The 24408-nt window shown below is 41.9% G+C and overlaps 2 protein-coding genes across 4 annotated transcripts in view; one reads left to right on the top strand and one right to left on the bottom strand.

Annotated features, from left to right (window-relative positions):
• Positions 1 to 274: 274 nt before the first annotated feature.
• On the bottom strand, positions 275 to 23217 carry ormdl1 (ORMDL sphingolipid biosynthesis regulator 1). 2 transcript variants are annotated; one of them, XM_063051999.1, is made up of 5 exons: positions 23096 to 23175; positions 14048 to 14153; positions 6427 to 6611; positions 3901 to 4052; positions 275 to 1999 (listed from the first exon to the last, which is right to left on the bottom strand). In XM_063051999.1, exons 3-5 carry the CDS (start codon positions 6598 to 6600, stop codon positions 1864 to 1866), a joined length of 462 nt encoding a protein of 153 aa, XP_062908069.1. In that variant the 5' UTR covers positions 6601 to 6611; positions 14048 to 14153; positions 23096 to 23175; the 3' UTR covers positions 275 to 1863. The 2 variants fall into 2 exon arrangements, with proteins under 2 accessions (XP_062908069.1, XP_062908068.1); XM_063051998.1 differs by lacking the exon at positions 14048 to 14153 and having other exon boundaries at positions 276 to 1999; positions 6427 to 6609; positions 23096 to 23217.
• Positions 23218 to 23356: 139 nt separating this feature from the next.
• Positions 23357 to 24408, top strand: part of pms1 (PMS1 homolog 1, mismatch repair system component) — a 108387-nt gene continuing 107335 nt past the window's right edge. For both annotated transcript variants that reach the window (XM_063051994.1, XM_063051997.1), the window contains exon 1: positions 23357 to 23489. The gene's annotated coding sequence lies outside the window, so the exon portion shown is untranslated. The remainder of the gene's footprint in view (positions 23490 to 24408) is intronic.

Raw genomic sequence — 24408 nt, 5'->3', positions numbered from 1 at the left:
TCGTGAAATTTACTTAACACGCCAATGAGCTAGAGGGTGACAATATTTATTGTGCAATTGAAATTCTTTTGAGCGCTGGTAGCATAAAACGTGTGTGCGCATCATAGAGGGAACATTGCCTCCAATCCCATGCTTCCATAGGTACTATTTTATTTTAGTCTTCTACTTACATCATGCACATCCTATGACAGATTAGGAAACAGCAACCCAAAACAATACATAAATTTATTTTGAAATTAATTGAAATGGACAACAAAAATATATACACATTTCGTATTACGTTGCGTAGAGTTGTTGCTGCTTCTTCAAATGTCAAAAGGAGGCAGCCATTCAAAACAGAAGCATTACATTTCTAAGTCAATCATACAACCTTTATAAAATAAAAATGGGCCATAATTCTGCAGGTTCAAAACTGTTTTATTTGTTTAAGAATCAATTTCTCCACCAAAGACAAAGTTGCATAGAACATACAGATGGTTTCAGTTCTGGAAATACTAACAGGAAGAGCAATTCTTCAAGCATTTAAAAATAAAAAATATATTTTTTACCAGTTTTTTTAATATAAATCATACATTCAAAGAAATAGACTAGATTTGTAGTTTCTGATAATGACATACTTAGTCTTTTTTGTAAGCACTTACAATACAGAATGGTAAACCAAGGTCAATTGACATCTGTGCTGTTGATTATCTCCAGAAACTTGCTGGGGCTTCAAACAAGATGAGTCAATACTTGGGCTACTTATGCAGGCCCTTAAATTAGCTGCAAGAGTCACGAAAATGCAAGGGAAAATACATGTTTGAGAGGGTGAACAAAAGTTATCCCCAAGTGTTTACTATTGAGCCATCTGCGAAGAACTGTGCAATAGCAGCTAGGTGACAGGTCTAATATCCTCTTTATACATATGCAGTTAGCTCCTGCTTAATACAATTTTCCTGAAAGCATGCAAGACATTAAGAAGTTGCCATGGCAGTTCCAAGTACACGACCAATGGCATTTTTAATCTTATTACCAACACTAAAATCAAGTAGATCAGTGGTACAGAAGAGTTGAGGAACCTTTGGTATCAAAGAACCTCTTAAAATATTAGTCAAAATAACCACATAATCATTACATACCACATCAAGATTCCCCCCCCCCTCCCCACTCCAAAATACTATCTTGTAATTCTGGCACCCATAAGCACACTGGAATACAAAATTGATCATATGGAAATAACTGAACTCTGACATCTTGGAAATAACATACCATGTAAAAGTGTTTCACTAACTGGATTAATTTGATAAAAGTGAATCCATATCACATACATTAATGGATTTGCTATTTATAATTCACAATCTTGTTCTGTACCATTATTTGCTGAATCTTCAAAGAAACAGTATGCTCTTAATCAAAAATGACAATAATCATAAAATTCAAAAACTGCCACCCATATGTGGCAGTGCCCCAATCTTCTGTACCTCAGTAAATAAGCTTTGCTTGCACTCTGCGTCCAAAGTTGCAGTAATCCCATGCAACTCCTCTCTAATACACTTGGTCAACTTTGTAAAGCTGTGACAACAAGTATAATTACGTTCCTTCCCATTTCAGAGCTGGGCCCGCCCAGATTTTTTATTTCCTGGGAAGCTTTTTACAGGATTAATTATACCTGTTCTAATTACCAGATTTCATTCGTTGTTTATCCTATTACAAAACCAAGATACAAGTCATTTTGAAATGGATACAAACAATGAAAATGGTATAGAGACCTATAGGGACTGCTCAGTACATCCTAATAACAGTTAACAGTACAGCAGACAACCAGTTTTAAGTCTTCCCAGTGAATGTAACAAGCTAATTAGAGCAGAGATGGTGACTTCGAATTCAGTATTTATTTATTCCAAAGATCCGAACTCCATGTAGTTGAGGCAGCTTAGGAATCAACACTGTTAAAAGAGATACTGTATTGACAAAACAATGTGTTGGGTCATACTTAGTATAAAAGCTGGCCAGAAAGTACCTAGAAAAGAATAAGACAGCAAAATGAACATCAGAATCAAATGCAGTACTAAACATCTTTCTTTACAAAAATGCACACAGTGTAACTAAGTTCCTTAACCAATACCTCAAAAATACTTGTTGATTGGAATGTGTATTTAAATTACTTTTTTTAAGTCTGCAAAATTTGTGGATCTCCTCTGCCCCCCCCCACCCCCAACTCTAACAGGATACATGGATATGGAGAGAGAATATATATTTTTTTTAGTTTAATATTTAAGCATTATTCTTCAATATATCCATTATCTACAAATTTAGTGAGGGTGTATAGTTGGCCTGGCCTTCAATGGGAATGTGCTGTAAGATCTTATCAATTTTCAATTTCCTCCACGGAAAGCACTTGGACATCCTTCAAAATTAGGTCAACTGAAACTAGTGGCAGCTCCTAATTGATGTGAATGCACCAATGCAGCAGACTGGCTGATGCAATCTTGGTTGTGGTTTTAACACTAACCACATCTTCCTACACAACCATGCTCAAGTCACAGACAATATACAATTTCCACCACAGCTCTCATCAATGTAGAATCAAAGTAAATTTATTACCAAAGTATATTCATGTCACCATATACAATCCTGAGAACCATTTTGAGGAAGCACAATATAATCAGTGAAAGACCACACCCAACATGATGGACAAACAACCAAATTGTAAAAGATGACAAACTGTGCAAATACAAATGAAAAATAAAAAAAAATTAAACAAGCAATGAGCATCAAGAACACGAGATGAAGAGTCCTTGAACACGAGTCCACAGGTCGTGGGAAGTTCAGTGATCGTGCAATGAAGTTATCCCCTTTGGCTCAAGAGCCTGATGGTTGAGGGGTAATAACTATTCCTAAACCTGGTGGTATGGGTCCTGAGGCTCCTATACCTTCTTACTGATGGCAGCAGTGAGAAGAAAGCATGGGATGGGTAGTGGGGACCTGCTCTGTGTAGACGTGCTGAATGGTGGGGAGGGCTTTACCCGTGATGAACAGGGCCATATCCATTACTTTTTGTAAGGGTTTCGAGGGCATTGCAACCAGGCTGTAATGCAACCAATCAATATGCTCTATAGAAGTTTGTCAATGTTTTAGATGAATCATTTAAAACATGACATTATCGTGTGCTCACTTAACTTCTCAATGTTTCACTGTTATTATTCCTTCAGTCTCCACAACTTTTTCTTTGTCTAAACCTTGGTACTCATTTGCTGTCTTGTATCGAATTCTGCTGGCCTTTCCTCTTATCTGTTTCCATGATCTCCAAGATTTAGTCCTCATTCTTGTCTTTTATTGTTCCACAGCTGACAATTACCACCCCTACTGCATCACCCCTGTCCAACGGCTCCCCAGCCCAATACCTGATACCGCTACATCAACTCCTCAGCCAACAATGCAGGAGCAACTCCAAGGTAGACGCCTCACCAAATCCCTATTTCGGTGTACCTACACCAGTTCAAATGCAATGCTTAGAATAGGCTTCCAACCTCATGTGAAGCCATCCTATTAACAGGAAAGGAGCAAGGACACAATGATTGGAAACAGTAACCTATGACATTTCCTTATGGTATTCGCTAAGAAATTTAAAATTTAGGATGTTCAATTCAGACTGATTTTCGAAGAGCTAATTAATATAACTGTGCTCTCTCCTCACAGTATAATGGAATTAATTCACTCAGAGAAACTGCAGGATCAATTGGTCAAAGAATCAAGTTTACATTCATTTTCAGTGCATTCACAATCCACGTATTGAGGAGGATGCCTTTTGAAATTGCTACCAGAGCAACGTCCAAGCTCAAGTATCAGGAACACCGTGCAAAGGTTTAAAGCTCAACAAAAGTCACCAGAACAGAGCACATAAAAGAAACATGTTCTTACAGAATGATTGGTGATATAGTGAGGAATTTTCTGGAAGATGTGAACTGTACTCCATAATCCAATTGTTCCCAGTGTGTCAGAAGTCTAGCTTTCCCTTGGTCTGGTGTTTCAAAGGGTGTCCCCTTGACTGCATGCAAGAAGACATACATTCCCTGCAACAAGTGAACATCAGTTATGTTAATACTTAAAAATCATTCCACCCCAAACAAAAGATCAGAAAGAAGTTCTGAGATTCATTGCAGTGTAATAATTTCCCCAGGAAGGAAAAATAAAATCTAATTATCTTTGAATTTAAATTAACACTTCCTACAATGACAGTGTAATGGGGGAAAAAAATGGGACTGACTGGTTTGTTCTACTAGGACCTACCACAGAATCAATGGGCCAAATGGCCTTATACTTCATAATTTTTTTTGGTTACACTGTGTCTGAGTTCTTGGAGAATAAATTTTAAAGAATAATATTTAAAACAGACCAAGTCAAGATAAATACATAGGATTGCAAGCTTTAAACTTTCAGACCTAACCCACTTTTAGTACATGTGAGTTGACAATCAAGTAATATCCAATAGTGGAAGCGATACAGCAATGACAGAGTGAAACATATCCCGTTATATATCCATGGATTGACATTCCGAGGAGATACAGGCACAACGCGAAGACCAATGTGCTTAATACCTACATGTGATGTCCAAAATGGCAAGCATTCCATTTCCTCAACACTAACTTAACCTGCTCAATGGGGGATACAAGGTTCACCAGCTAGAAGCAGAACCTTAGGGCACTGCCTTCAAGCATACCCCTCCTCAACTTCATGGTCATTAAACCATTGTAACATACAGAAAGGAGCTGCTTTCATCAACACTAAACACTGATGTGATAAATCTGCTACACAAAATGCAGATTGTGTCAGCTGAGTTCCTCCAGCATGTTGCTGCAGATTGTATTATCTCCTTTTCTTGATCAAGTGTTAAACACGCAGACAACCAGATTCTGTACTTGGATGTTGAAGTAATAATATTCATATTCTTTATTAAAATATATTGATGTTTCTACCTCATACCAATCTATAATCAGAAAATATTGATGTATTTTCATAACAATTGCGAAAGTACATGCTTTGATACAAACATGTCAGAATGTAAAACCTCAGCAAGTACTCTAGAAAATAAACTTAGTCAAATTCATCAGAATACAGCATGGAATAGGCCCTTCGAGCCGTGCCACTCAGCAAGTCCCGATTTCACCCCAGCCAAATCACAGGACAATTTACAATGACCAATGAACTTACCAACTCTAATTTTAGTCTGTGGACAGTGGGAGAAAACCAGAGCACCCAGAGGAAACCCATGCTGATCATATCTGCTATTACAGATACTGTAACAGCAGGACAATAGCATAGTGGCTGTACAACGCTTTGCAGTATCAGTGATCCAGGTTCAATTCCTACCGCTATCTGTAAAGAGTCTGTACATTCTCTCCGTCACCACGTGGGTTTCTTCCCAGGCGCTCCGTTTCCTCCCACAGTCCCAAGTTCTACCAGTTGGTAGGTTAATTGGTCTTTGTAACTTGTCCCATGGTTTGGCTAGAATTAAATCAGGGGATTGCTGGGCAGCACGCTTGAAGGGCTAGAAGGGCCTATTCCATGGAAACATAGAAAAATTACAGTACAATACAGGCCCTTCAGCCCACAATGCTATGCTGAACATGTACTTACTTTAGAAATTATCTCAGGTTACCCATAGCCCTCGATGTACCTATACAGGAGTCTCTTAAAAGATCCTATCGTATCCGCCTCCAACACCATTCTATGCACTCACCACTCTCTGCATAAACTTACCCCTGGCATCTCCTCTGTACCTACTTCCAAGCACCTTAAAACTATGCCCTCTCGTGCTAGCCATTTCAGCCCTGGGAAAAGGCCTCTGACTATCCACATGATCAATGCCTCTCATTATCTTATACACCTCCATCAGGTCACCTCTCATCCTCCATCACTCCAAGGAGAAAAGGCCGAGTTCACTTAACCTATTCTCATAAGGCATGCTCCCCAATCCAGGAAACATCCCTGTAAATCTCCTCTGCACCCTTTCTACAGTTTCCACATCCTTCTTGTAGTGAGGCGACCAGAACTGAGCACAGTACTCCAAGTAGGGTCTGACCATGGTCCTATAAAGCTGTAACATTACCTCTTAGCTCTTAAACTCAATCCTATGGTTGATGAAGGCCAATGCACGGTATTCCTTCTTAATCACAGAGTCAACCTGCGCAGTAGCAGCTGTATCTCAATAAATAAAAATCAAACCTCTCTAACCCTATTTTCACATTAATCATTTACACATAATTAAATTTCCTCCACAGCAACAGAACAAATAAAATGAACACAGTAATCTGAATGGCAAATCTGGATGAATGAGATTGAATACAACTCTCCAGATTTTTAAAAGAACATCTATAAGCTTAATAAGTACAAATTTGAAAATCATTATACCAAAATTTAACATGAAAACCATCATCAGTTACTCACCAGGTTGTGAATTACATTAGTTAACGTCCACACTACAGGGACGGTGAAGAAGGGGATGCTCAAGAGCACGATATGAAGCATTCCAACTCCAAGTGCATAGGTCAACCATATTCCACGGCTGTTCATTACCCTCGTGTTTGGATTCACCTCACTGTGTGCCACACCAACATTCATCTTTTTAACCTGCAAGGCAAAAATGCACCTTTACTTTCCTGAAGTCATGATAGAACTGCAGAATCATATCAATGGGGTTCTGAAATTAGCTGATCCAGACCAGTGAACCTGGAGGTTTAAGGCACAATAGTGATGTACACAGGTGATCACTTCTACACTAGAAGTTTGTGGATGTCACCATGAGATTTATGAAATGACAGTTCAATATTCAATATTTATCCATATTCCTTTGGGTATTTTGTATCAGTCTTCATTATGGAAGACAGTGTGCCAGATATTGTAGTGTGTGAAGGAAGAGAAGTTACTATTACAAGGGCGAAGATGTTCAAAAAGCTGAAAGACCCAAGGGTGCACAAGTCACCCGGACTAGATGAACTGCACCCTCGGGTTCTGAAAGAGGTAGTGTTAGAGACTGTGGAGGCATTAGCAATGATCTTTCAAAAATCATTGGACTCCGGCATGGTGCATGAGGACTGGAAAATTGCAGATGTCACTTCACTCTAAGAAAAGAAGGCAGCAGAAGGGAAATGATAGACCAGTTAGCCTGACCTCAGTGGTTGGGAAGATGCTGGAGTCAATTGTTAAGGACGATGTTATGGAGTACTTGGTGACACAGGACAAGATAGGACAAAATCAGCATGATATTCTTAAAGGGAAAATCTTGTACGACAAACCTATTGGAATTCTTTGAGGAGATTACAAGTACTAAAGGTAAAGGAGATGCAGTAGATGTTGTATATTTGGACTTTCAGAATGCCTTTGACAAAGTGCCACACATGTGGCTACTTACCAAGTTAAGAGCCCATGGAATTACAGTAAAGTTACCAGCACGGTTAGAACATTGGCTGATTGGTTGGAGGCAGCGAGTGGGAATAAAAGGATTAGTTTCTGGTTGACTGCCAAAGACTAGTGGTGTTCCGCATGGGTCGGTGTTGGGACAGCTTCTTTTTATGCTGTATATCAATGACTTAGATGATGGAATAGATGGCTTTGTTGCCAAGTTTGCAGATGATATGAAGATTGCGCAACGCCTACCAGTGGCGGCAACTGAGCTCGACAAAGGAGTGCTTCTCACAGGTCAGAGGCGGTTACTTAAAACGAGAGCTTCACGGGCGCAAGTCCATTGTGCGGGGCCTGTCAGTGGCAGCAACTGTGGATAAGGGTACAGAAGAGATAAGCGGAGTGGCCATTGTCAGGAGAAGGTCAGTGGCAAGAGTAGAAGCGACAGGCTTTGGCTCGTTCAGGCTTCGGTGGAAGTATGCTTCAGTGAGGTAACTGGGTAGGTGGACTTCGTGTTTGGTTTTTCTTTGCATTTTTTTTGAGGAATAGAGAGCATGTCGGTTTTGCTCTGGGTGTTGGATGTGGGAATCGTGGGAATCTCCCAGTCTCCCAGATGGCCACATCTGCGCCAGGTGAAATGAGATGCAGCTTCTGAGAGACGGTGTTAGGGATCTGGAGCTGAGGCTCGATGAGCTACAGCTTATTAAGGGAGTGAACAGGAGACAGAGAGGAGCTACAGGAAGTTAGTCACCCTGAGGCTGCAGGAGTTAGATAAGTGGGTGATGGTCAGAGAAGCGAGGGGAAGAGCTCAGATTGTAGACAGCAGCCCTGTGGCCAGCTCCTCAGTAATCGTTATCTCATTTTGGATGCGGTTGAGGGGATGACCTGACAGAGGACGACCACGGCGATCTGGTCTCTGGCACTGAGCCTGGTTTCCTTGGTGCAGAAGGGAAAGAGGAAGATGAGGAATGCGGTAGTCATTGGGGATTCCATAGTGAGGGAAACAGCCAGGATCTGTCAGCCTGATAGAGATACCCGCATGGTGTGTTGCCTCCCAAGGTACGGGATGTCTCGGATCGGGTGCAGAGTATTCTGAAGAGAGAGGGTGAACATCTGACAGAGGCTGAAAGGTGACCTGATGGGAGGCATTGATCGTACGGATAGTCAGAAGCAAGCACGAGAGGGCACAGTTTTAAGGTGCTTGGAAGTAGGTACAGAGGAGATGTCAGGGGTAAGTTTTTTTTTGTGTAGAGTGGTGAGTGCATGGAATGGGCTGCTGGCGATGGTGGTGGAGGCAAATACGATAGGGTCTTTTAAGAGACTCCTGGATAGGTACATGGAGCTTACAAAAATAGAGGGCTATGGATAACCCTACGTAATTTCTAAAGGTAAGGACATGTTTGGCACAGCATTGTGGGCCGAAGGGCCTGTATCGTGCTGCAGGTTTTCTGTTTCTAAGTCTTGGTACATGTTGGTACCAATGTAATAGGTAGAAAAAGGGAGGAGGTCCTGAAGAGAGAATTCAGGGGGTTAGGTAAGAAGCTGAAAAGCTGGACCTCCAGGGTAGTAATCTCAGGATTGCTGCCTGTGCCACATACTAGCGAGTACAAGAACAGCATGATCATGCGTATTAATGTGCGGCTGAGAGACTGATGCAGGGGACAGGACTTCAGATTCCTGGATCACTGGGGCCTCTTCTGGAGAAAGTATGACCTGCACAGAAAGGATGGGTTATACCTGTACCCAAAGGGGTCCAATATCCTAGCGGACACATTTAATAGAGCTGTTCGGGAGGGTTTAAACTAATTTGTCAGGGGGATGGGAACCGGAGTGAACGGGCTGAGGAAGGGGAAAACAGAAATAATTCAAAGATAGCGTGCAACAGAGATGATAGAAAGGACAGGCAGGAGATGAGGCATAATCACAGCCAGTGGGATGAGTTACAGGGCAATAGAGGCATGGTGCAGTTAAAACAGAAAGCAACAAATACTGGACTGAAAGTGTTATATTTGAATGCACGCAGCCTAAAGAATAAAGCAGACAATCCTGAAATTCAGCTACAGATTGGCAAATATGACGTTGTGACCATCTCAAACTTGGCTAAAGGATAGCTGCCATTGGGAGCTGAATGTCCAGGGATATACGGTGTATCGGAAAGATAGGTTAGTAGGCAGAGGGGGTGGTGTGGCTCTGTGTATAAGAAATAATATTAAATCATTAGAAAGAGATAACATCAGATTGGAAGGTGTAGAGTCGCTATGGGTTGAGTTAAGAAATGGCAAGGGTAAAAGGACCCTAATGGCAGTTGCATACAGGCCTCCAAACAGCAGCTGGGATATGGATTACAAATTACAGCGGGAGATTGAAAAGGAGTGTCAGGAAGGCAATATCATGATAATCGTTGTGGATTTTAACATGAAAGTGGACTGGGAAAACCAGGTCAGAACAGGACCTCAAGAAAGTGAAGTTGTAGAATGTCTAAGGGATGGCTTTTTAGAACAGCTTGTTGTGGAGCCCACTAGGGGATCGGCTGTACTGGATTGGGGGTTGTGCAATGATCTGGAGGTGATAAGAGAGCTTAGGGTTAAGGAACCCTCAGGGAACAGTGATCACAATATGATCGAGTTTACATTGAAATTTAAGAGAGAAAAAATAAAATCCAATTGTGTCAGTATTTCAGTGGAATAAAAGGAGATTACAATGGCACGAGAGGGGAACTGGCAGCAAGCAGCAATGGCTGGAGTTTCCGTGAAAAATGAGGGAAGTGCAAGACAGATTTATTCCAAATAAGAAGAAATTTTCAAAGGGAAGAAGGACACTACCGTGGCTGACAACTGAAGTCAGAGCCAAAGTAAAAGCTAAAGAGATGGCATACAAGGAAGCCAGAGCTAGTGGGAAATTAGAGGATTGGGAAGCTTTTAAAAACTTGCAGAAGGAAACTAAGAAGGTCATTAGGAAGGAAAAGATGAATTTTGAAAGGAAGCTGGCGACTAATATCAAAGAAGCTATTAAAAGATTTTTTAAGTATCTAAAGGGTAAAAGAGAGTCGAGGGTAGATATAGGACCAATACAAAATGACACTGGAGATATTGTAATGAGAGATGCAGAGATGGCAGAGGAACTGAATGCATATTTTGCATCAGTCTTCACAGTGGAAGACATTCAAGAGTGTCAGGGAACTGAAGTATGTGCAGTGAAAATTACGACTGAGAAGGTGCGCAGGAAGCTTATTGGTCTGAGGGTGGATAAATCTCCTGGACCTGATGGAATGCACCCTTGGGTTCTGAAGGAAGTAGTTGCATTAATGATGATCTTTCAAGAATTGATAGATTCTGGCATTGTACTGGAAGACTGGAAAATTGCAAATATTACTCCACTATTTAAGAAGGGTGGGAGGCAGCAGAAAGGAAACTATCGACCTGTTAGCCTGACATCAGTGGTTGGGAAGTTGCTGGAATCGATTCTTAGGAATGAGATTACGACGTACCTGGAGGCACATGACAAGATAGGTCAAAGCCAGCATGGTTTCCTGAAAAGAAAATCCTGCCTGACAAACTTACTGCAATTCTTTGTGGAAATTACAAGCAGGGTAGACAAAGGAGATGCAGTAGACGTGGTGTACTTGGATTTTCAGAAGGCCTTTGATAAGGTGCCACACATAAGGCTGCTTAGCAAGATAAGAGCCCATGGAATTACAGGGAAGTTACTAGCATGGGTGGAGCACTGGCTGATGGGCAGAAAACAGAGTGGGAATAAAGGGATCCTACTCTGGCTGGCTGCCGGTTACCAGTGGAGTTCCACATGGGTCGGTGTTGAGACCACTGCTTTTTATGATGTATGTCAATGATTTGGACTATGATATTAATGGATTTGTGGCTAAGTTTGCTGATGATACAAAGATAGGTGGAGGATCAGGTAGTGTTGAAGAAACCGAGAACCTGCAGAGAGACTTGGGTAGTTTCAGGGAATGGGCAAAGAAGTGGCAAATGAAATACAACGTTGGAAAGTGTATGGTCATGCACTTTGGTGGAAGAAATAAATGAGCAGACTATTATTTAGATGGGGGAGAGAATTCAAAATGCAGAGATGCAAAGGGACTTGGGAGTCATTGTGCAAGATACCCCAAAAGGTTAACCACCAGGTTGAGTCGGTTGTGAATGCGGCGAATGCAATGTTGGCATTCATTTCTAGAGGCATAGAATATAAGAGCAGGGATGTGATGTTGAGGCTCTAAAAGGCACTCGTGAGACCACACGGAGTATTGTGTGCAGTTTTGGGCTCCTTATTTTAGAAAGGATATACTGACACTGGAGGGGGTTCATAGAAGATTCACAAGAATGATTCCAGGAATGAAAGTGTTACCATATGAGGAACATCTGGCAGCTCTTGGGCTGTATTCCCTGGAGTTCAGGAGAATAAGTGGGGATCTCAGAAACATTCTGAATGTTAAAAGACCTGAACAGATTAGAAATAGCAACGTTATTTCCCATGGCAAGAGATTCTACAACAAGAGGGCACGACTTCAGGATTGAATGATGTCCATTTAGAACTGAGTTGCAGAGAAATTACTTTTGTCAGAGGGTGGTAAATCTGTGGAATTTGTTGCCATGGGCAGCTGTGGAGGCCAAGTCACTGGGTGTATTTAAGGTAGAAATACATAGGTTCTTGATTAGCCAGAGCATCAAAGGGTTTGGGGTGAAGGCAGCGGAGTGGGAATGACTGGAAGAATTGGATCAGCCCATGATTGAAGGGCGGAGCAAACTCAATGGGCTGAATGGCCTACTTCTGCCCCCTATATCTTATGGTCTTATTGCTATAGTGTTGAGGAAGCAGGTAGGCTGCAGAAGGACTTAGATTAGGAGAATGGGCAGGAGAGTGGCAAATGAAATACAACGTTGGAAAATGCATGGACATGCACTTCGGTAGTAGAAATAAATATTTTCTAAATAGGGAGAAAATCCAAAAATCTGAGATGCAAAGGGACTTGGGAATCCTTGTGCAGAACACCCTAAAAGGTTAACTTGCAGGCTGAGTCAGTGGTGAGGAAGGCAAATCCAGTGTTAGCATTCATTTCAAGAGGTCTTGAATACAAGAGCAGGGATATGATGCTGAGGCTTTATAAGGTACTGCTAAGGCCGCACCTCGAGTACTGTGAATAGTTTTGGGCTCCTCATCTTAGAAAGGATGTGCTGACATTGGGGGGGTCCGGAGGCAGTTCACAAGGATGATTCCGGGACTGAAAGGAATGTTTGATGGCTCTGGGTCTGTACTCGCTGGAATTTAGAAGGATGAGGTGGGGGGGGGGGGATGTCATTGAAACCTTTCGAATGTTAAGAAGGCCTAGACAGTCGATGGGGAAAGGATGTTTGGCATAGTGGGGAGCTTAGGACAAGAGGGCACAGCTTCAGGATAGAGGGGAATCCATTTAAAACAGAGATGCAGAGAGATTTTTTTAGCCAGGGGGTGTTAAATTTGTGGTATTTATTACCACTGGCAGCTGTGGAGGCCAGGTCGTTGGGTGTATTTAAGGCAGATAGGTTCTTGATTGGACACAGCATCAAAGGTTATGGGCAGAAGGCCAGGGAATGGGGTTGAAGAGGGGATAAAAGGATCAGCCATGATTGAATGGTTGAGCATGAATGGTGGAGCAGACTCAATGGGCCAAATGGCCTAATTCTGCTTCTATGTCTTATGATCTGTAGTATGAAACTGTTCACTTTTCCACCCAATGGTATAAAATTCCATACTCCAACAACTGGCTGCAAAAAAAAAACAACTTACTTTCTTTCCTCTTCCCCTCCCTTATTGCCCATCCCAATTTCAATTGTCATCAGTTAGTGACCAAATTAAACTCCTGAACTCAGGCCTATCAACATGTTTACTCCAAAGTCACTTCACAGTTTTGGAAGGAGGGTGGTGGGGGTAGGGTGGTTGAGGAATAAAAACCACACAGAAGGTAGAAGAGGAAAAGTAACTTAATAGAAAGGCACTTTAAGTTTACAATCAAAAATGTTGATTAGCAATGGAGCACATCAGGAATTAATACAGATCAGAAGCAGGGTTATTAACACTGTCTTACATGATGTGCAATTTGTCTTACGGCAGCAGTATGCAATTTGTCTTATGGCTGTGCAAAGGCAAATTACAATAAATTTCTATACAAACAAAGCATGCAAAAGGAGAGGAACTTCAACATTTTCATACGTAATTTGACCTTTCCGAATCCTTCTTATTAACTTAAAATATATGAATAGAGGAGCAGAGTTGACAACATTATTGAATGTGTTCGATTTAAGATAATGGTCTAGCCTTGTTTTTTTCCATTTGCTTTTCTGGGTTTAGTATTTAGTTTTCTTTTTTTTCTTTTTGGGGTTTTTCTTTGTACTTTTTTCTTTTTATTTCTTTTTTCTCTATGTTTAATTATATCATGAGTTTGGATGTCTATTATACTGGTATTATTTGAAATCTTTTTTGTATATGCTTATTAACAATATGATTATTCCAATCTCTCTGTATCAACATTGTTATTCTGTTTATAATTTTGGAAAATTAATAGAAAGATTTACAGAGAAAGAAAGGAGAGGAACAATGAAGTAGCATTCTTGCACTGTTCAGAAATCTGATGGCGGAGAACAGAAGCTAAGAGAGGTAATAAGAGGGCTTATCTCAGAAGACGAGGGTCCTTAGTGATGAATGCCGCCTTCTTGAGACACTGCCTCTTGAAAATGCCCTCGATGGTGGGGTGGATTACGCCTTTGATGGAGAAGGCCGAGCTGATGGAGAAGAATGAGAGGTCACAGTTTGAGGATAAAGGGGAAGCCTTTTAGGACTGAGATGAGGAAAAACTACTCCACACAGAGAGTGGTGAATCTGTGGAATTCTCTGCCACAGGAAACAGTTGAAGCCAGTTCATTGGCTATACTTAAGAGGGAGTTAGATATGGCCCTTGTGGCTAAAGGGATCGGGGGTATGGAGGGAAGGCTGGTACAGGGTTCTGAGTTGGATGATCAGCCATGATCGTACTGAATGGCGGTGCAGGCTCGAAGGGCCGAATGGCCTACTCCTGCACCTATTTTCTATGTCTACAATCCTCTGCAGCACCTTGTGATCCTCCATACCATTGTATTGGAGCCATCATACTGGGGTGTGACACAACCAGTCAGAATGCTCTCCACTGTGCCTCTTACGCATATTCTATACAGTGCCTATAAAATGTATTCACCCCCTTGGAAGTTTTCATGTTTTATTGTTTTACAACATTGAACCACAGTGGATTTAATTTGGCTTTTTTTTGGACACTGATAAACAGAAAACTTTCATGCCAAAGTGAAAACAGATCTCTACAAAGTGATCTAAATTAATTACAAATATGAAACACAAAATAATTCGTCACACAAGTATTCACTCCCTTCAAGTCAGTATTTATTAGTGGATGCACCTTTGGCATTTAAGTCTGTGTGGATAGGTCTCCATCAACTTTGCACACCTGGAAACTGTAATTTTTCCCAATTCTTCTTTACAAAACTGCTTAAGCTCTGTCAGATTGCATGGCCATCTTTAGTGAACAGCCCTTTTCAAGTCCAGCCACAAATTCTCAATTGGATTGAGGTCTGAACTCTGACTTGGTCACTTCAGGACATTAACTTTGTTGTTTTTAAGCCATTCCTGTGTGGCCTTGGCTTTATGCTTGGAATCATTGTCTTCCTGAAAAACAAATCTTCCAGGATTTCCATATATTTTGCTGCATTTGTTTTACCCTCTACCTTCATAAGCCTTCCAGGGCCTGCTGCAGTGAAACATCCCCACAGCGTGAAGCAGCCACCATTATGCTTCATGGTAGAGATGGTGTATTTTTGGTTTCAATTTTGGTTTCATCAGACCATAGAACCTTCTGGCAAACTCGAGCTGAGATTTCAGGTGAGATTTTTTCCCCCCAAAAGTGGCTTTCTCTTCGCCACTCTCGCATAAAGCTGTGACCAGTGAAACACCTGGACAGCAGTTGTTGTCCGCGCAGTCACTCCCACTCCCAACTTCAGCCACTGAAGCTTGCAACTCCTCCAGAGTTGACATAGGTCTCTTGGGGGTCTCCCTCTCTGGTCCCCTTCTTGCATGGTCACTCAGTTTTTGGGGACAGCCTGCTCTAGGCAGATTTACAGCTGTGCCATATTCTTTCCATTTCTTGATAATTGACTTAACTGTACTCCAAAGGTTCAGTGACTTAGAAATTTTCTTGCATCCATCTCCTGACTTGTATTTTTCAATAACCATTTCATGAAGTTGTTTGGTATGTTCTTTTGTCTTCATGGTATAGTTTTTGGCAGGATAATGACTCACCAGCAGGTGGACCTTCTGGATGCAGGTGTATTTTTACTACAATCAACTGAAACACCTTGACTGCACACAGGTCTCCAAAAACAGATCTATTTAACCTCCAAAACCAACTGGCTGCACCAGTGATGATTTGGTTTGTCATATTAAAGGGATGAATACTTATACAATCAGTTGTTTTGTGTTTTATATTTGTAATTAATTTTAGGTCATTTTAAAGATCAGTTTTCACTTTGACATGAAACAGTCCAATTCTTTTGATCAGCGTCAAAAAAGCCAAATTAAATCCACTGTGATTTCAATGTTGTAGAACAATAAAACATGAAACTTCCAAGGGTGGTGGATTTTTTTTAATATATAGGCTTATGACTATGAGGCCAAGTACAGCTCCGATGGCACACTGAAGTTTGCTGACGATACCACTGCTGTTAGCTGAATCATCACGTAGGACAGTGTCTGAAAATCTGGCTGAATGGCGCCACAACAACCTCTCACTCAACATCAATAAAACCACAGAGCTGATTATTGACTACAGGAGGAAACCCGAGGTTCATGAGCCGGCTTCATCAGTAGATCAGAAGTGGAGAGGGTCAGTAACTTAATTCCCCAGCGTTATCATTTCAGACAATCTGTCCTGAGTCCACACATGCTATTATAAATCGAATTGACTTTATTTCTTACATCCTTCACATACATGAGTACAAATGTTACGTCTCTGTCTAAATGTGCAATTTATAGTAATTGTAATAAATAGTAAAACAACAGGGCAGTCAATACAACATAGAAATACAATTGCATCAGCATGAATTAATCAGTCTGATGGCCTAGTGGAAGAAGCTGTCCCAAAGCCTGTTGGTACCGTTTCCCAGATGGTGGCAGCTGGAACAGTTTGTGGTGGGGTGATTAGGGTCCCCAATGATCCTTCACATCCTTTTTACGCACCTGTCTCGGTAAATGTCCCAAATACTGGGAAGATCACATCTACAGATGCACCGGGCTGTCTGCAGAGTCCTGCAATTGAGGGAAATACAATTCCCATACCAGGCAGTGATTCCGCCAGTCAGGATGCTCTCAATTGTGCCCCTGTAGAAAGTCCTTAGGATTTGGGGACCCATACCAAACTGAGGTAAAAGAGACACTGTTGTGCTTTTCTCACCACACAGCCAGTATGTACAGACCACGTGAGATCCTCAGTGATGTGTATTACAGCTGTTCACCCTTTCAACCCCAGACCCATTGATGTCAATAGGGGTTAGCCTGTCTCCATTCCTCCTGCAGTCCACAACCAGCTCCTTTATTTTTGCAACATTGAGGGAGAGATTTTCTTGATACCACTGTGTCAGGGTGATGACTTCCTCTCTGTAGGCTGCCTCATTATTATTTGGGATAAGTCCAATCAATATAGAATCTTCAGCAAATTTAATTAGCAGATTGGAGCAATGGGTGGCGACACAGTCATGGATATACAGAGAGTAAAAGAGGGGGCTTAGGGCACAGCCCTGGCTCCTGTATTGAGGGTCAGAGGGGCAGAGATGAGGGAGCCCACTCTTCCACCTGCCGACAATTTGACAGGAAATCCAGGATCCTGTTGCACAAGGCAGGGTAAAGGCCAAAGTCTCTAAACTTCTTGCCAAGCTTGGAGGGAATTATGGTGTTGAAGGCTGAACTGTAATCCAAGAACAGCATTCCTCTTCTCCAGATGTGTAAGGGCAGTGCGTAGAGCTGTGCCTACTGCATCATCTGTTGATCAGTTGTGTCAGTAGGCAAATTGTAAGGGGTCCAGTGAGGATGGTAGCATCCTGCAGATGTAGTTCTTGACCAGCCTCTCAAAATACTTGCTGATTATTGAGGTGAGTGTGACAGGACTCCAGTTGTTCAGACATGTTGGTCTTTTTAGGTACAGGAACAATGGTGGATGTTTTGAAGAGGAGGGCACAGTATACTGGAGAGGGAGAGATTAAAAATGTCTGTAAACACACCTGCCAGTTGTGCCACGCACACTGAGTACCCGCCCTGGGATGCCGTCCGGTCCTGCAGCCTTGTGACTGTCCACTCACACCACCTGCTTACTTCAGCCTCAGAGATGACCAAGGTGCAGGTTGCTTTGGGGGCTCAGTGTCGGCGATATCGAACCGAGCGTAAAAAAGACCTAGCTCATCTGGGGGAGAGGCAACAATGTTGGCAGCATTATTGTGCTTAGCTTTGAAGTCTGCGATGGTGTGCAGACCTTGCCATAAGCTGTGTGTGTTGTTCGTGGAGAGTCGTGTCTGGATCTTGTCCCTGTATTGTCGTTTCACTGCCTTGATGACTTTGCGTAAATCGTAGCTGCATTTCTTGAGTTTCTGTTGGTTACAGGCAATGTAAGCTGTCTTATGTGGTTAGTGCTGCTTGCACGGAACTGTTGATCCAGGGTCTCTGGTTTGGATAGACCCTGACTGATTTTTGGGGGACAACATCCTCGATACACTTCCAGATGAAGCTCGTGACCCCATCCGTGAACTCAGAGACATCCTCATCACAAAAGACATTCCAGATGATGTCATCAAAGCAGTCCTGTAGCATGGAGACCGACTGGTCAGACCAACAGTGGTTGGTTTTAACCATGGCTGCCTCGTTTCACCTTCGACCTGTACATCGGCAGAAGTAAGATGGAGGAGTGATCCGACTTCCCAAATGGCGGACGGAGGAGCACTTTGTAAGTGTTGCAAAAGGGAGAGTAGCAGTGACCAAGTATGCTATCTCCTAGTGTGCTCACATGGATGTGTTGACAAAATTTAAGGGAGACTTTAGTCAGCGACACTCTATTAAAGTCTCCAGCGAGAATGAAGGCAGCCTCTGGGTGTACAGTCTCCAGGGTACAGTTCGAGAGCCAGGTCAGTATCAGCCTGCGGCAGAATACACACAGCTGTGAACTCCCTATACAGCCAGAAAGGTCTACACAGCAGCACAAAGTACCCACTTCTGGGGAACAAAAGAATTTGTGGGCATGTACATTCCGGGGGTCGCACCAAGCATTATTGACCATGAAGCATAGCCTACCTCCTTAACTCTTCCCAGAGAGGCTTTCAGACCTGTCCACCCAGAATAGGGAGAACCCAAAGGGCTCTATGGTGTGATCCAGTATCTCCTCCGTCAGCCAGGTTTCCACAAAGCACAAAATGTTACATTCCTTTGTTTCCTGCTGATTGGAGATTCTGGTTCTCAGTTCGTACAGCTTATTGTCCAGGGACTGAACGTTAGCCAGGTGTATGCTAGGGAGCACACCATCCCAACCTCACCAGGATGCCGGCCCTTCTCCCACGCCTCGAGCACCAGTTCCAAGGTAGAGCCAGTGTAATTAATAAGTCTCCTATGGATCCCGCAAGCAGGAGTTCACAGTGTAGAAAATGTGGCTCATTGTGGGTAAATGTTGTCATCCTGATGTTCAGTAGAGTCAGTCGATCATATCAGATGTGACTATCAGCTTCTTAAAGAAGGCATGGCAGCACCTCTACTTTCTTTGAAGTTTGCAGTTTCAGCATGTCATCTAAAATGTTGACAAACTTCTAAAGATGCACAGTGGAGAGTATACAGATTGGTTGCATCCTATGGAAACATCAAAGCCCTTGAATGGAGAAAACTACAAAGAGTAGTGGATACGACCCAGTCCATCACAGGTAATGCCCTTCCCACCACTGAGCATATCTACATGGAGTGCTGTTGCAGGAAAGCAGCATCCATCTTCAAGGACAGCTATCATCCAGGCCATGCTCTCTTCTCACTGCTGCCATTAGGAAGGAAGTACAGGAGCCTCATGTCCCATTCCACCAGGCTCAGGAACAGTTCTTACTCCTCAGACTCCAGAGGGGATAACTTCAACACTCAACTATTCCATAACCTACCGACTCATTTTCAAGGACTCTACAACTCATGTTCTGAATTTTTTTTTTTAAATTTACTTATTTTCTCTTTTCTTATATTTGCATAATTTGTTTTCTTATGCATATTGATTGTTCGTCCATTGTTGTTGTGCACAGTTTCTTTGTAATTATTGTGAAAGCCTGTAAGAAAATGAATCTCAGGGTGGTATATGGTGTCATATTTGTACATTGATAATAAATTCACTTTGATCTACAGAAATCTGCAAATGTTTGGTGACATACCAAACCACTTCAAACTCTAATGAAGCAGTCGACTTCATGACTACATTAATATGGTGCGTCCAGGACCCATCTCAGAGAGGTTGTCACCTAGGAACTTGAAACTGTTCACACTTTCTACCACAGACCCTCTCAATGAGACTGGTGTGTGTTCTCCTGACTTCCCCTTCCTGAAGTCCACAATCAATTCTTTGGTCTTGCTGACATTGACGGTGAGGTTGTTGTTGCAACACCACTCAGCCAGGTGATTTATCTCACTCCTGTACGCCTCCTTGTTGCCATCCAAGACTTTCCTTACAATGGTGCCATCAGCAAGTTTATACACAATATCAGAGCCACACACTCACGTGTAGAGAGGGTAAAACAGTAGGTTCACTACACATCCTGGAGGTGCACTGGTGCTGACCATTAGTCAGGAAGCATTCAATGGACAAATCAGACAGGGTGGGGGAGAAATTGGTGAAAAAGCAGCTCAACCTTGAAATGTTGTGATGCAAATAATGACTCTTAGTAAAATATTCCTCTTCATTACTCCATTTTCACAACCTTTATGTCACTATAGTAAGTTTTTACCTTAAATATCATTTCTATAATTGGCTATAGAAAACTGCTAACAGTGATCCAACTGGTTTAACCAGTCTTTAGTGTAGACTTGCCTTTATCTATGCTTCAAATACATTCCCGTTTACGATCCCCAATACGTTGGGCTTTAAGTCCTTAACCATTCCGTACTTTCACCACTACATTAAGTGGGTCACTTTCCCCAACCCTCTGCTTCTGCATATTAGTTATCTTAGTGTTTCTTTTTCCCTTTCCACCATATATACCAATTAAATTTTCTCAGCAAGCTTCATCTTTTAGATATTTTATTAAACACTTTTTTAAGTGGGTTTCCTCATCCCACCACCCAATCTGAACTGAATAACCTGGAGTCTGGATTTTGTCGTCTGCAGCAAATACAGATGGAAGATAAACAAGCCAATCTAGAACTGAAGTTTGGTCCTCCTGCTCCAGACACTCCCATTGTGTGCGGTGGTAAAGCAAGAGATCTAATCTACTGTGTCTCCAAATCTCTTCAGATAAGAATGTCAGGCAAGTGGACCCGTGTAAAGGGCATCTTTGGCAGTTCCAAAAGCTTTACCAGCGAAAGGCAAGTGTATTTTAGCTCTGGTATTCTTGTAAATTCAGGGCCTACATACTGAAGATGCAGCAAAACAACATACTCCATATAGTTGCAGAGAATCAGCAATTGCACTTTATTTTGGAGGTTTTTGAACTCCAGATGTTTCAGTATATTGACATGGACACTAAACATTCCTGCCATCATTACAAGCATAAAACTGAGGGCAATAACTGTTTAAAAAAAAGGTGCCAGAGGAACTCAGTGCCTTAGACAACATTTATACAGGGAAGGGTTCAGATCAGATTCACTGTTAATAGCCAGACCTGTCCAAATCTTCTACAGCAACAATTTTTAATTAATTCAAATTATTCTAATACAAAATAATGTGGCCTCATGCATACAAAGGTAAGGAGGAAGAGTTAACCACAGACTCATTGGATTAATTTCTGTCCAATTGCTATTTATATCCCACTTCCTGAAGGGGTTCAAGAACTTATCAATGCCAGTGCATACATGTACTATGCCCAGAGCTTCATCTGGGCGGATATTAAATAGGCAGTGATTAAGGCCTGCAGGTTCATGCAGCAAAAGTTCTACTTATTCATTAAAAAAAAGTTTTTCTTGTAGCTGAAGTAGAATTTTAACTACATTTTAGAAAATAAACATAATTTTATATATGTTCTTATTATTTCATCATTCCATATTTATCTTTTATAATTTGTCTTAACTTTAATGTTCATCATCTCATTGGTTCAGTAAATATGTTAAAGTTCATAGGGAGAAGGCAGGAGAATGGGATTGAGAGGGATAATAAATCAGCCATGATGAGTAGAGCAAACACAATGGGCTGAATGGCCTAATTCTGCTCTCATGTCTTAAATGCTCAGTAGAACCATCATCTGACATCAGAAGGTTGTGGAACAAGTTCAACCGTAAAAACTTGAGTAATTAATCCTCAGAGCTGGATTTCAGGATCATCCAGAAAATTGTTTTAGAATGGAATTGTGAAGGCCACTATATAACTACAAGCTCCCCTGTATCACAACTTCAATAGAAATAGACAATGTCGGATAACATCTGCCAAAAGAGAAGCAATTACCATCCCAGGTGGATGGTAGTTCAGAATCAATTTCCACTTTACTGTTCCAGTAGCTACAAATTTTACTTTTAAGTCACATTTCCAAGGTCTGATTGCATACAATATAGATCAAGAAATGTACCAGTCTAAACACCCCACTCTCTTCTCTATTGTTATTCAAATAAATCTTATTTTTAAAGCATAAGTGCCTATACAATGATGTCAGTGTTATCATATTTTCTCATTTCTACCTAAGGTTTAACTTATCAATGCCAGAGATAACTTGAAACTTTTTTTATGTTCTAATGTTACCTCCGCGACTTATTAATACCTCAAATTATCCAATCTCACATCAAATTTTGTATATTCATATCTGAACCCCAAGGTGCCACTTTATGACGAAATATGCATGCAGACCCCGCATTTTCCATGACATGTGTCTTAGATTTCAAATTCTGGTCAGTTTTAAAGGTTGGGCTACTTTTTAAATGTACGTCTTAAGTGCCAGTGCAGCGTACAAGTTTAAATGGACTTTAGCAGGTTGAATCATTGCGGCAGTAACACTGGAAAAAAACCAGCGTCAGTTTTATTGATGGCACTTACATTTTTACTTTAAAAAAAAGAAAATGCTTTACATCTTACCCTTGGCCAAGGTGTATTGCTGCCCTGACAACTTATAACTGAAGTTACAGTCCTTTTGTTTTGCAGGGACAAAGCTTTTTACCATTTATATTCGAATCGACAATGCCAACAGCGTCTACAGGGGAGCTGCGACCGTATCTCATTTCTCCGAACAAATATCGACTTAACTCGACAGAGCATGTCGAAAACCATCAAGAATGTTTAATAAGTCCACAATACCTTACGAATATCCAACGTTAAAAGCGCTAGATTCCTTGCAGTAGGCCACAAAGGAAAACAAGAAACGTCCAGCCCTTTACTCAGTGAACTACTCTATGTACGCAGGGAAAACCACAGAATACGCAGTTCTCATCTGGTGCTTTGCAGCAAACAGCAGAAGCATACCCAGCCCAGTGATGATCTTACCAAGTCCGGAGGAGGACTGATTTCAACCGAGAGAGACACACGCCAGCTCCACACCTGAATCACCGTCCGCCGGATCCCCAGTACAGACCCCGCCAACCCCCAACCCCCCTTAGAAAGGAAGCATTGTGACGCAAATTGAGCGACAGCCGCAGCGGACCGGTTCGCCCAATTGCGAGCCCCGGCTGCCGGGCGGGTGGGCGGGATTTCCACGAGCGGGCCGGGCGGACGTTCCGGCCGCTGGGCGCGTGCGCGCACATCGCCCGGGCCGCGACGTCGTTGATGCGGTGCGGGGGCAGCGTGGAGAGTGGCGCGAGCGTGTCCTGTTCACCGAACGAGCTGGTAGTGTTTTGGGGGCAGACTGACAGCAGGAGGCACGGATATCTCCCACTTGAACGTAAAGTGAAAAGTTGCATCATGTTTGGGCGTTCAGAGCTACACCAGTTTAGCTGTGCTACAGAGAACCATTAGAAAGGATTTTCTTCCTGTGTATGGGAAGGTGGGGAGGGATTAGAATTTATTATTTATCTGGTTGGAAATTGGAGAAATGTGTCAATTTGCAATTAGCTCTAAGAACGCCGAAGAGCATTTTAATAGATTTTCGCTTGTTTTAACGCGATATAATAAAAGTGCAAATTTGTAGTTGTGGCTACAGATTTGGCAGAGGCGATTACAAAGTAGGAACACACAGTTTAATTTGGTGCTGCGAGCCCTTCATTGTAGAACTGGCTGCATAGTTTCTTTAAGTTGCAGATTTCACTCTTTTTCTACTGTCCTCTGAATGTTTTAATGCCGGAAATTTGCTTTTACTTGCAATATGAACTTAACATTCAAATTTGCTGTACAAATTCAATGCCTTTAGGTTTTAGCAGTGTCTTTATAATAAGTAGTTTAAAGTAATCTTTTGCATTTTGTTTCTTCCCAGCCTCTTTCTGAAAGCTCTGTTTTCATATCTGTTGCATGGGTTCTGCTGATTGCGTTCAGCATCATTATTCCACAAGAGGAACTGCTGCTCGGTTTTCTCTGCTAGAGGAGGCATCTGGCTATATTTACATCACTTCTTCCTTCATTCTCAAATATTCTCACTTGTTTACCTGATCATCACCTGTGTTTCCAGTATAACAACACCTTTCCAAGTTGTCTTTGTTTTCCAGAAGAACTATGATGTGCTTTGTTCATCCCATCCTACTGCCAGCTAACCATTTTGATAGGGAATTGCAAATTATGTACTACAGTGAAAGAATGAGACGTTAGTGGTGGTCCGGAAAAGATTCACTAAGCTTATTCCTGAAATGAGAAGGTTGTCGTATCATGAA

Source organism: Mobula hypostoma, chromosome 6 (genome assembly GCF_963921235.1).
Source record: "Mobula hypostoma chromosome 6, sMobHyp1.1, whole genome shotgun sequence".
Taxonomy (NCBI): Eukaryota; Metazoa; Chordata; class Chondrichthyes; order Myliobatiformes; family Myliobatidae; genus Mobula; species Mobula hypostoma.
This window is presented reverse-complemented; position numbering and strand designations above follow the sequence as displayed.